The 12847-nt window shown below is 43.7% G+C and overlaps 1 protein-coding gene across 3 annotated transcripts in view; it reads right to left on the bottom strand.

Moving 5' to 3' along the window:
* The window catches only part of ZC3H3 (zinc finger CCCH-type containing 3), a 137689-nt gene that overhangs the window by 23743 nt on the left and 101099 nt on the right, over positions 1-12847 (bottom strand). For all 3 annotated transcript variants that reach the window (XM_015856440.2, XM_015856441.2, XM_085536867.1), the window contains exons 7-9: positions 11311-11469; positions 9796-9865; positions 5116-5247 (exon numbers count right to left, since the gene is read on the bottom strand). In XM_015856440.2, the coding sequence (XP_015711926.2) occupies positions 5116-5247; positions 9796-9865; positions 11311-11469 (361 nt within the window). The remainder of the gene's footprint in view (positions 1-5115; positions 5248-9795; positions 9866-11310; positions 11470-12847) is intronic.

The raw sequence follows: 12847 nt of genomic DNA, 5'->3' as shown, positions 1-12847 counted from the left end.
TTTAATGCAGCACGTTCACTAATGTACACCATGGGGGAAAAGCTTATTTAATACCAAACAATTTTACAGATGCAGCAGTTAGAGAGGACCAGGTTGATTCACTTGCCTTTGCTGTGACACACTGCTAGGAAACAGTGGTGCTGCACCATAACCTCTCTGAGCCCCATTCTTTCAAATACAATTTATTCCCCAATAAACCAAAGTTTGCATATGCAAAGCAAATTGCAAGTCACCTGCTCTGCAGGGACATCTCTAGTCTTAAGGCAAGTACTTGCTGTATGTAATCCTAGGTGCGTGCTCAAAGCCATGCAATTAAATATTAAATTATCAAAAATTAAATATTAAAGCAGCAGTGCATAGTCTGAGTTTTGGGTGGTTCAGGAGAACCTCAGTAGCGCCAGGAGTTGAACTTGGTGATGGGTTGATGGTTGGACTAAGATGGTCTCAGTGGTCTTTCCAACCTTTATGATTCTATGATCCTTATGGGTCCCTTTCAACTTGGAATATTCAATGATTCTATGATTCTGTGTATGTCAACACCCTCAGTATCGTGTATTATTTTGGAAACCACATTTGGGCACAGCCAGGAGAGAAGCTTGGCAGAGAAACCACCTCTTGGACCACTCTGCACCCATCAGAGTGAGCATAACTCATCCGATGTTCAATTATATCCAATCCCACTGCAGCCTTTCAATGGATGTCCAGGGTGGCTGCCTAGGGGTACAGGGGGATTCTGCAGGCTTCACCACCATGGACATGTCCCTTTGCTTGTCCCTTGTCCCTGGGATGATGCTATAGTGCCTTGCACACACTAGCATCACCCCATTCCCCTCCATGAACTCATGTCCCAAACACAGACAAGAGAAACCAAATGGAAGGAGAGATGGGGGAATAGAGTAGTCTTTATGCTAAAGCAACTAGTTAAAACAGGACAACTCATCTGAACAGCTAAAACAGGAAGAGACCAAACTCTAAAAAAAAAGGTATTGTCATCAGAAAACCCTAAGGAGCACCTGCAAGTGGCCTCATTTCCCCTTCCCCCTCTCTCTATTTCCCTTCTGGTGTTCCCCTGGCCAGGGGGATATCAGCATCACCCAACAGAACCATTTTGTGGTGCTGAAGGTGAGAGAGCTTGGGGCAATGCAGCAGTCAGACATCCATGGGTGGCATCACTCTAAGAAGATTACACAGAGCAACCCAACACACACCCCAAGGATGAGAGAGGATGCTGAAAATCCAAAGTCTAACTTTTCTATGAACTCCCTTCTGAAAATAATTGGGTATAACACTCACTTAATGAAGGATACAGCCATATGCTTCTACAGGAGCTGTCCCCTTCCCCCAAGGGCAAGGGACCTGTTTACAGTCTATGTCCCTAAAACAAGGATATGGGAATTTGAAACTGAAGTTTTCTCACTTATTTTGGAGGTGTTCAAAACCAGGTTGGATGGAGCTCTGGGCGACCTGACCCAGTGCCTGATTTAGAACCAAAGAATCATAGAACACTCCAAGTTGGAAGAGACTACTAAAGATCACTGAGTCCAACTCAACGGTTGGCAACCCTGCCCATGGCAGCAAGACTGGAACTATATGATCTTCTGAGGTCCCTTCCAACTCAATGATTCTGATGAAGGTAGATTGGGCCAGGTCCACAGAACAAGATTGGCACCATTTGTATGAAAAATGCACACAAGTTGGAGTCAGAACCCAAGGGACTGTCAAAACCCAATCATGTTCACCTAAGCATCCCGCAAAAAATCCCAGAAAACACTCAAGATGTGACACTGCCAATGACATGCCATCAACTGTGAATAATTTATGGCATTTTTTATGAAGGTCCGATAAAAAACAGCACAGGGAGAAAAACACAGAGGGTAGAAGAACCCAACGCAACACACTTCCAAACCCAAGCAGACTTCAGCTTGTAATTCCCAGGTGTCCTTCCCTCGGAGTTCATCCTCAGAGGATGCTCTACCGAGTGCTCAGGCTGCAAGCAGATAGCTCTCAACACTTCTCGGACAACAGCAATGCAGAACAAGAGGAGATTTACTCCCGGCCTAAATTATTCAAAAGAAAAGGGACTGCGCATCTTTAACAAGGCATCGTTTTATGAAGCAAGGTTAACATTTTTACTTGATTCAGTAGAATATTAGAAACTCTCCGGGGTCCATTTGAGGACTTTCTACTTTGAGCAAAAGAACGGACTCAGCACTTTTTATATTATTTAGAGAATAAAATTAACCCTTAATGGCCCACGCTGCTATTTCTCCTCCCCAGTTAAATATGGCCCGCTCAGCAATTTCTCCCCATATATAATTACAGGCTGCTATCCATCATCTGTAGGAGAATGCTTTTCTGACACTCCAAAAGTGACGCAGTAAGCACTTTTACTAATAGAATAAATATTCTAAATATCTCTTTTATATTTTCATTTAAATTGGAATATTTTAAAATAATTGTAGGGACGCTGCCCGTGCGGCGAGTGCTACAGGACAGCTATGTTTTTCTTTAGAAGAGATGTTTATCCTGCACACAGACCCCTCCACACACCGACAGAAAAAAGTAATTAGCCTAAGTCTAATTTATTAGGATTTTCCTCCATTCTTGCTGATGTCCTGAGTTTCCTACAGTCCTTACTTTTGGTTTTTCTTCTTCCTGTTTGCTTGTTTTTTGCCCTGTAGCCACTTCTTCCATCTGGAAGGGATGGGTTTGCCCTGAGGAAGGCACTTGGTTGTGTTTCAGTGAAGGGACAACTCAAGAAACCTGTCAATGTGGCACTGAGGGATACGGTTTAGTGGGAAATATTGGTGGTAGGTGGACAGAGGACTCACGGTTCCATGAGTGCACATGGAGGGGATGGGCTGACAGTTGGACTTGATGATCTCAACCTTTTCCAACCTTAATGATTCCTGTGATTCTATATGGAAGCTTTACATGATGTTCTCTAAGCACCAACAGCTTTTCCCATGTTCATCTACCCAAACATATCATGGCTTCACCATATTTCCCTTTGTGCAAAGCTCCATTTTGGGCATCTCCTGAGAACCAGCCTTCAAGCATCACTGCCTTCCCTTGGCTTTTTGACCCTCAACCACACCCAGAGATGCCGCTGAGATCTTCCAGTGTTCCCATCAAGAAGAGCTCCTGGGACAGAGAGAAGGAGAGCCCATATCCAAGCATCCCACCCAAATCCCAACACTTTCAGTGAACAGCAGCACAAAACACATGGGATTCAGAAAGCTGTAGGAGCAGCCACTCTGCGAAACAGTGCTTAGGCAGCCACTTCTTCATGCATAACTATTAAATGCAATAAAATAATATTGCTCCATAGGCCCGCTGGGGAGTTTTTGGGATGGTGCCCTGCGATCTGGCAGACTTTATGTAAACAAAATTATTGTTTCATTAGTGGCTCAGGTTTTTTTTCTCTCTCTCTTTTTTTTTCAGTTGAAGAGCTGAATTAAAGCAGTGTTTGCAAAACTCCAGAAGTGTCTGAAGTGTTCTGGATGTGGTACCCAGTGGCTCCAGCTTACGAAGTTGCTTGCTGAAGTTTATGTCTTGATCCATTAACTCATGGAAGTGGCTGAACCAACTCAGGATATTATTTTCATGTTTTCTTCCATGTAAAGCAAATGCATCCTGGAGGTTAAAAGCGTGTTAAGAAGTGGTGGATTCACCATTCCTGGAAGTGTTCAAGAAACATGGAGACGTGGCACTGAGGGACATGGTTTAGTGGGCAATATGGGTGGCAGGTGGATGGTTGGACTAGATGGACTAAAGGCCTTTTCCAGCTTTAATGATTCTATGATCTCTATAAATCTCAGACTCTAATTCTGTCCACTTATTCAGTCTTTTGGCAAATTTCCTGTCTACTTCTTCCCAATTATGACCATGCATTGCACAGCCTGAGGACTCTGATGTGATCATTGGGAATCTTGAGATGGCAATGGGAGGAGTAAAGTAGAAGTGGTCTTTATGTTGTTCAAGGGATCCAAAAGAAATGAACATGTTTTATCAAGAGTGGCTCACACTAAGACACTAAACAAGGTATTAAATGAATAGAAAACAGCTAAATTCTATCAGGAATTGTATGATGCATCCAGGACGTACTCCTTCCCAACCCAACAACAGGAGCCAACCTCTCCAGGAAACACAGAAATGTGGCACTGAGGGACAATGTTTAGTGGACATGGTGGGGATGGGCTGGAGTTGATCCTTGGTCCTGATGACCTCAGTGGTCTTTTCTAGCCTTAATAATTCTATGATCCTAATGCCCAGGGATGCTCAGCAATGCCACAAAGCAAGGCAGTGGGAGACCCCTACAGCGCTTAAGATGGAAGGAGTTGATGTGAGACATTGGATAAACCCTGAATTTCATTTCTTTAATGAAAGAGCCCCAAAATTCCACTGGAAACCAGCAACCGTCGCCAGCTCCAGGTCCTCATCTGGGAAGGCTAAGCAATCCCATGCTCATATGGTGCCATAAGTTCAGAGACATCTTACAAATTAACCATGGGTGCATACCATATCCCTGCGGCACTTCACCACATTGACCTAAAGCAGAAGGATATGTGGATGGGAGCCAGAATCCAGGAAATCTCCATCCAGGAACACATCTTGGCACATCAGGAGGCTTAAATGATGTAGGCTACAATAGGGAGGGTGCTGGAGCCGCTGCTAAAACTGAGTCCCAGGGACTCGTGCTCAGTTTTAACCCACCATATAGTCAGTGTGACTGAAAATAACCATTAAGTTCTGCAAAAGACAGAGCTCAGAGTGCTCTCCTATTGTTTTCCATCTATTTAACTGAGCAGTGCCTGGGGTTGGTGCTATCTGCACAGGGATGCACAAAACCAGCACATGATCGCGAGCTGTAACCTCTTTCATTTGTTTCCTTTTTTTTTTCCATGCCTGTAAGGAAACAAAGCCACTTTGCCCATAAACCTTTGGAAACGTATCCAGGTGTTCAGCAGCTTCCAGCTCTATGGCTCCCTTTGGTGCTATAGCTCGCATGAAAAACAGCTGGTGGCTCACCAGTACAGTACCCTCTGCCTATTTTAGCAAAATCCCAAATCCATCACCGCAGGCAGAGAGGGAATGGTTGTCTTTCTTTTTTACCTTTTCTCCCATAGGGCAATAACCTTTGAGGAAATCTTGGCACACTTCTGCTTTCCTGGACACGTAGACATGGCTGTAGGGGCAGTTGCTGTTGTTGCAGATCCCCTTCAAGAAGTAGGAGCACACTGGCATCTGAAAGAGGAAAGGATGAGATGCAGAGGATGAGAAACTCCCATATTCATGGCTATTAGGAACCGTTCCAATGCCCAGAACTGAAATAAAACCGTGACACACGTAAAATAAATCTGTGCCTTTTGCCAACCACTGATCCCAGGGGTATTTTTAGTTCTTCTGTTGGGTTCTCACAGCACAGATCCCTGACATGAGATGGTCCTGCTGTCAAAGCATCCCACAGGATGATTGCTGGAAAGCACAAAACTGCCCTTACAAAACTCAGCTGGGTTTGTCAGTGGAGTGGGGTGGATTTGTTTTCCCTGCAAAACTCCCAGATAACCTTGGAGGAAAGGGCAGCAAACACCATCCCAAGAGATGATGCAAAAGTAGAAGCGGAGGGCTTGCTCCATCTGAAACACTCTTTCCCATCATGGTTTTCCTCTCTCTCATGTGGGTTTTCCAGCAGCACGAGGGTAATCCCACAACTTAACAAGGGGAGAAAAGTGCTTGCAAGCATAATTTGTAAGGGGGGCTGTATCACACGCAGGCAACAGCCCAGCACCCCTAGAGCAACAGGAAGGCTGGAAATGGGGGGAGAATGCTCCAGGAGAGGAGGAGGAGCAGAGCTGTCCCAGTACACATGCTTGTTACTCCCCAGCTTCAGCATCACTATGACAAACAGTGAAAAGCAAGAGAGCATTCACCCACCGCCTCAAACTGCAAACTTCACCTTCTTCCAGCTGTTATAATTAAAAACAAATTACCAATCTGCAGCAATATGTCACCGTTCTTAACTCAAAGTAACTTCCCAACCCTAGAAGCAGCTTTGCAATGTGATCCGTTTGGAACCTAAATGCTGTTCCATCACCCAAACAATGTCCCATCCCCTCAAGGGTGTCCCATCCCCTAAAAGCAAAATCTACTTACTGCTCAGTGCACTACTGATCCCTCTGCTCATCCCAGTGCTGCTGCTTCAAGAGTCCCCAAACCAATACCTACCCTTCTGCAATAAGCGTGCGCAGAAAAGTCCCTTTCCCTGAAGGACACGTTTAGGGTTTTAACTAAATTGGCTCATTTGAGGCAAAGAGAGAGGGAGAAATCGAGGGAGGGGGGAGCAGAGGGGAAAGAAAACAAAGGGTGCTTTAAGAGAGAAGAGTTTATTTTTAATTGTCTTTTAACTGCAGACATTAACATAAAGGACAGGGCTCTAGGGCTATCTTTTTTGTTGGTGGTGGTGTGACCGTAAATGATTCCCTTAATGTAGTTTTTGATATAGAGCCCAAATTAGCTCTAATAAAAAGGGATAATAAAGCCAGCTCTTATACAAAAATAAACTCCTCCTAGCTGTCAAGCCTGAGCCATTATCAAGAGGAAGCAGCACTCTCATTTCAATTAACCTTGTTTGCACCCCACTACGTCCACACAAATAACAATAACATTAATTCAAGGCACTGGTGCGGTGCGTCCATATTAGACAGCTTTGACTATGTACACGCTTTGGAGCCAGCAGCTAATGAACCCGAAACTCAACGTGAATTTCCAAATTGCTCACAACAGAGTTTTGAAGCTCTATTAGGGAGAAAAATGCTGATTCTTTTCGAGTTCCTCAAGGGGAAAAGCTGTTGTAGCAGCAGCGGGCGGCTGCCGGAGTCCTAGCCTCTTGCTAACCTTCAGTCACAAACCCATTCATTCAGATTTATGGGTTCCTCTAAATCACAGCGACATGCTGGAGCTCTACCCCGTTGCACAGAACAGGAGTCAGCTCTGACCAACGGTCCCCTATAGGGTGAAAACCCCATTAGCTCCACTTTCCCCTATCCCCCAGGTAGGCTCCCTATAATTTTTCCACTGCTTTGAGAGGCAGATTTGCTTTTGAAGCTATCTCTCAGGCACAGTGACCATCTGAATGAGTGTTTTGCCTTGGGGTATCCAGCAGAGAGCATCCTTGGAGCAGGACTGCAGCTAGAGAAAGGATGTGGAAAAGCTCTCTGCTGGCTCACAGCTGAATCCACAGCCTCTGTGTATAAAATACAGGGATTTCCCCCGTTTTATCATTCTGCGACTTTACAGTGGGGAAACTGATGCATGGGATGATCCAACTTGAGCGCAGCTTTTGCTTTCAAGCCAACAGCTTTAGCACCAATAAAGTCCTGCTACTCTTCCTGGACTATTCTGCTGACTTCCCACCAAAGTGGACACATGATGACAATCCGAGATGGCACCCTGAATGTCCTGGTGCCCCCAAAACCCCTACATGACATTGAGAACAAACTAAGGGTGCCATTGGCAGAACCTTGGACAGCGCTTAGGAACTCTCAGTAGACACCATAATCATTATTAACTGCAAATAATAGATAAGAAATATTAAAATACATAGTAAGTATTAAAACAGATGATAGATGGTAAATAATAAAATAGATAATAAGGGAAAACCCCAACTCAAATAGCTGAAAGTAAGCCACTCTGCTCATCCTGAACCCAACAATTCACCCAGCAAAACCTGCAGATGGGGAAAACGCTGCCTTCCTCTGCTGAACAACTTCACCTGTCTTCTTCCCCAGTTGATAAATGAGGGAATCGTCACCTCTGCTTGTAATCAGCGGGTTAACAGGGAGTTACAGGAGCTCAACAGTGGAGTCGCCTCTTGCTTTGGGCATCAGGCTCCCTGTGGCCATAAATCACTGTGAGTGGGCTCCAGCTCCTCAAAGGAGCTTGTTTCTCTTCCAGACGGTGCTGACAACAAGCACAGGGCAAGTGGAGACCTCTGAACTGCTCCAGGGTGCCTAATTCTGCAAAAAATAATCCTCCTTCCTTACAGAGCATGTCTACAAACACCTCCTCCAACAGGATTTGTTTTTGGATTGAATTGGAGGGCTGTCACCTGCCTGCTTCCTATGCGGATGTAACCACTCAGACTGGGATTAGATGATGCTTCAGGACCCTGTGGGACTCATATGGGTATCTCTAAGTCCCAAATCTCATGCATGTTTTTGCTCTGGGATCTAAACCTGCTGATATAACCCAGAACCACTTAAAGCACCGGTACAGATAGAAGCTGAGCACCCCATGGGGTCTGGACAAGTATGGGACTAACACCAGATTTCAATGCCTGCTGAAATATCTAAGACCACTTAAATCATTGGTATAGATGAAAGCTGAGCATCCCATGAGGTCTGGACCAGTTTGGGATCAACGCCATAATCCAATGTGTACTGAAATACCCAGGACCCATAAAATCATTGATATAGATGGAAGCTGAGTATCCTATGAGGTCTGGATCAGTATGGGATCAACATCAGGTTCCAAAACCTACTGAAATTCATAGAACCACTTAACTCACTGGCATGGATGGAAGATTATCATCCCATGCAGTATCAGTCCACCAGCTCAGAGGCACTGATAATGGGTCGAGTGCGGCCAGCAGTGCCTGTACATTAATTATTTTAATGTAAAGAAATAAACAGAACCCTTAAAAATCATCTTATCCCAATGTCCATACCAAATTTCTGTCACCTATAGCCATTCTGGCTATATCAACAGCCATACAAACAGCAAGACCCTTTGCAAACATTGTTTCTTTCTCTTTTCTTTATTTCTGAAGCCTGTCTTCACATTATAAGTAAAAAAAAAAACCAAACAACTTCAAACAGTCCTCCCTCCTTCTATCAGTCCTCATCCCCATTGCTCCTTGTCATGCCATGAGTCATGGAGTACAGCTGTCCCCAGTCTATCTTCTCTGTTTTATATACTCATGATTAAGTGACTCTGAAGAAAGAGACATGTAAAAAACATATGGTGCTTTGTGTCTTGCTCGGAGCAACTCCACTCACCACCAGCATAACTTATGAGCTCCTTGGTGACAACGAACGTGCTGTATGCAGAGAGGGGAGGAAAAGGAGACGAGAAAACTATGAGGGAGGAGAAGGAGACAAGAAAATTGTAAGTCCAAAGGCAGCGATGCACCCTCCTTTTCGAGCGATGCTCAAATGGAAGAGAGTGAAGAAGGTGCCACAAGGGCAAATATTCACAAATATTCCAAGCAAGATGAAAACAATGATGAAATCAAAAGCCATTCTGCCCATCAGTTTCACTGCCTAGCTTTTACAGAGAGGTGAACGTATGTACAAAGGCTCCTGAATGCTGTGACACTGTCCTTGTTTACCCCTAGCATGGGGTGATTTGGAATAAGGATGATCCTGCACAGGTAACTAAGGATTAGATGCTGTAAACACTGCTCCCATGCACTTTCTCTGTGATCACTGGAGTTTAAGTGCTCCTTAACCCATCACATGTCACCGATACTTCCAGTAGCCCCAGGTGCTCTGGTTTCCAATCCACTGCTTAACACACTAATCTACTGATTCACCATGCTGGTTTAAGCAGCACACTCTGCTCCCATTATAAGCCCTGACCCTGTAATGAGCCTGAACAGCTTGGCAAGCAAAGTACAAACGAACTCTATTTGAAGCACTCTATAACAGAGGTTTCCCTACAGCCATCATAAACATCTCTGTAGGTCAGCTTGTTAATAAAGCTACAGCAAACTTTTTAGGAAGCCATACAGACCTTGTCCTTAGAAACTTTGTGGGAAAATGGACATTTCCCATCCGTCTTCTTGCACGTGCCACGGAGAAACCTGCCAAGAGACCAGAGGTAGAGGGGTGGGTATGAAAATAGGCTAAAAAAAAAGCCAGTTTTTCAACATTGAGTCTCCTATCTGATACATACAATGCTCAAAAGTTCACCATTAAAGCCTATAACATGCCTTAAGTCATAGAATCATTGAATTACAATGGCTTGGGTTGGAAAGTTCCTTCCTTTCTCCCTTTCTCCCTTCCTTTAGTTTAAAACCACTCTCCACTGTCCTATCACTATCAGATTGGTACGAACAAGATATAAATGGGAACATATAGATGTAAAAAAATGTTTGATTGACGGCAGCTGGATTTGCAGATCTTTACAACTACAGCATAGCTTCTCAATAAAGGACAGCCTGGAACAAACAGAGACTGAGAAAAACAGCAGATCATGAGAAAAAAAAATATAGGATAGGATTGTATTATGAGAAACTGAATGCAAGCAAGTGAAATCAGCTTAAAAAAATGTAGGAAAAAAATGATCTTTCCCTCCTATATGGTCTCCCATGGAGCTTTGTGAAACCTACAAATGATTCCTCGTGCAGAAGCAATTTTAAGAAGAAATTACTCAAAGAGTTCATCAGCAGAGTTGGCTTTTCCACGCTTTTTAAACGACTAATAATATAGTTTAATCAACTGTTGGGCAGGTATAATGAACTGGCAACATTAATCAGTTCTCCCATAATAAATTACTAGGCCTCTTAAGCTGCGTGGCATCACAGGCTGAGGGATTCAAACTTGTTGCATGGAGTGGATTGAATGGTTGTTTTGGGGGCTGGCTAAATAGTTTAGTTTCAAATTCAACCTTGCAAATGGCAATCGCATTCTCAAATTGACAGTGGTAACTGGTGCAAAGAATTACCATTCTAATTATATTCAACACATGTTGACTGCATCTTATTACAAATTCTTAAGATAAAAAATACATTGCTTCAATCTTTTACCTTTTTAGCTGTCATCAGTATCGTAAGAGACGTAAGTGTATAAGTGATGGTATCCACTTCCAAGACATGAAGTAAGTATTAAAAGAGTTACCATAGGCCACACAAACAACTAAAGCATGTATTCTAGTTGTGTGATGCTCAATTATCATGAGTAGGTATGAAATGTCATGTAAAGAAATTACCAGAAGAGATTAAATAGATCAGGATTCTCCTGCCTGGCAAGTCTGGATAGAAAAGGAAGATTACATAGAGTTACAAATGGTGCCTAGAAGGTGATTAGGGAACTATTAACCTTTCCTTCTCGTGACCTATGGACAAGGAGGTGCCTAACCTAGTAGGGAAGCAGCCATTTGAGGAAGCATTTTTCATGCAGCAGTTCTCATGGCTTTTTATCTCTCTAATTGGGAGTTTCCATGCAGACTGTCACACACACAAGTTCCAAAGCCAACTGATGGCCCAATGATGGGTCACAGTGTATGGGATACTGCATCCATCCATACCTGGTGCAGACAGCCACCTTCTCTGGATCATGGATGTAGGGGCAGTTCTCCCCACGATTGCACTTGCCGAAGCGGTTGTAGTACATGCAGTATTCCTTCTTCTTCTCTTTCTTCTGCTTGGCTTGACGGATGATGGCCAAACTCCGCTGAACAGCACGGCTAAACAGAGCAAGAAGAACATTTCCAACTTCAGTACAATGATATCACACACAGAACATGGTTCAACAGTACCCAAAATCACAGGAAAGACCAAGTTGCACTTTGAAGAGAGAATCAAACATTCAGAACATCTGGGCCATAAGCTTTTATGTCTTTCTGGGTTGTTTTATTTTATTTTTGCCAACTTTAGCATGAATCTTTAAAAATCTAGAAGATCAGGTTAATTTTCTAGCAAATGTCTGCATTTGGGATAAAGTATTCCCATGCTTTGAGCAATCGGATCCAGTGAAAGATGGTAGAAGTGTTGGACTAGATGATGTTTAAGGGTCTTTTCCAGCCCATATTGGAAATCACTTCTGCAGAACACCTGAGAACAAGAAGGAACCCAGTAGTTAGCCAGGCATCCTCGAAAGCCCGTCCCAGTGTTTGTCCACCTTCATGGTAAAGAAATGTTACCTCGTGTCACCTCACCTTGAGCAGCTTTATGACATTCCCATGTATCCTATTGCTGCAGAGAAGAGATCAACACCTCTCTTTCCACTTCCTCATAAAAGTTGTAGGGAACAACGAGGTCACCTCTCAGCTTCCTTTCCAAAACAGACCAAGTGTCCTCAGCCTCTCCTTGTAGGAGAGGTCATGATGCCAACCACAAGCTGGACTGTGAACACAGCCGAGAGGATAAGGGAGGGGATCCATCCTCTCTATTAGAATTATTATGGTGCCTGCAACACCTCAGTAGCATATAAGGTGCAATCTGGGATTCTCAGTCCAACACAAACAGTGAGTCCAGTAAAAGGCCACCAAGTTGGGCCTGGACAATAGGATATCTAAGCAGAAGCCATGAGCATATTTGCTTACTCAGGAGAAGACAAGTAGGGGTTTTTAGGCTGCAAGGTAACACCAAATACCAGAAAAAATTAAGTGCCTGGTATCACTAGAAATTAATTAACAGTATCAGAAGTTGCCTAGCACACATCTTCCATGAGCCTGCAGTTGAAGAAGTGATTACCCACCCACTATAGGACTGTATGGGAGCAGGATGAGGTGAAGAAGCATTTCTTTGCTGAAATTATGATATGGAAAAAGGGCTCTCTTAGTCAACACCCTTTGTGAAATATTTGGCCAGCACATTATACACACCGAAATTACTTGCAGGATGGACACAACCATCAATTAAGTGATGGCAGACTTTAAATTAGGTGGTATTAGAGATGGGTTATAATAAAACATAGCTAAAATGTGGCACCAAGTCTGCCTACAGACATCTGGAACCAAGACACTTTGGGAATAAATTTTAGTCTACTACAATTAAGAGGAACTTGTCTGCAAATGCTCGTACTTAAGGACGCGATGATACGTGGCACATCTGTAGCATAGA

The sequence above is a fragment of the Coturnix japonica genome, chromosome 2, assembly GCF_054131305.1.
Source record: "Coturnix japonica strain WE chromosome 2, WE-NBRP24, whole genome shotgun sequence".
Classification (NCBI taxonomy): Eukaryota; Metazoa; Chordata; class Aves; order Galliformes; family Phasianidae; genus Coturnix; species Coturnix japonica.
This window is presented reverse-complemented; position numbering and strand designations above follow the sequence as displayed.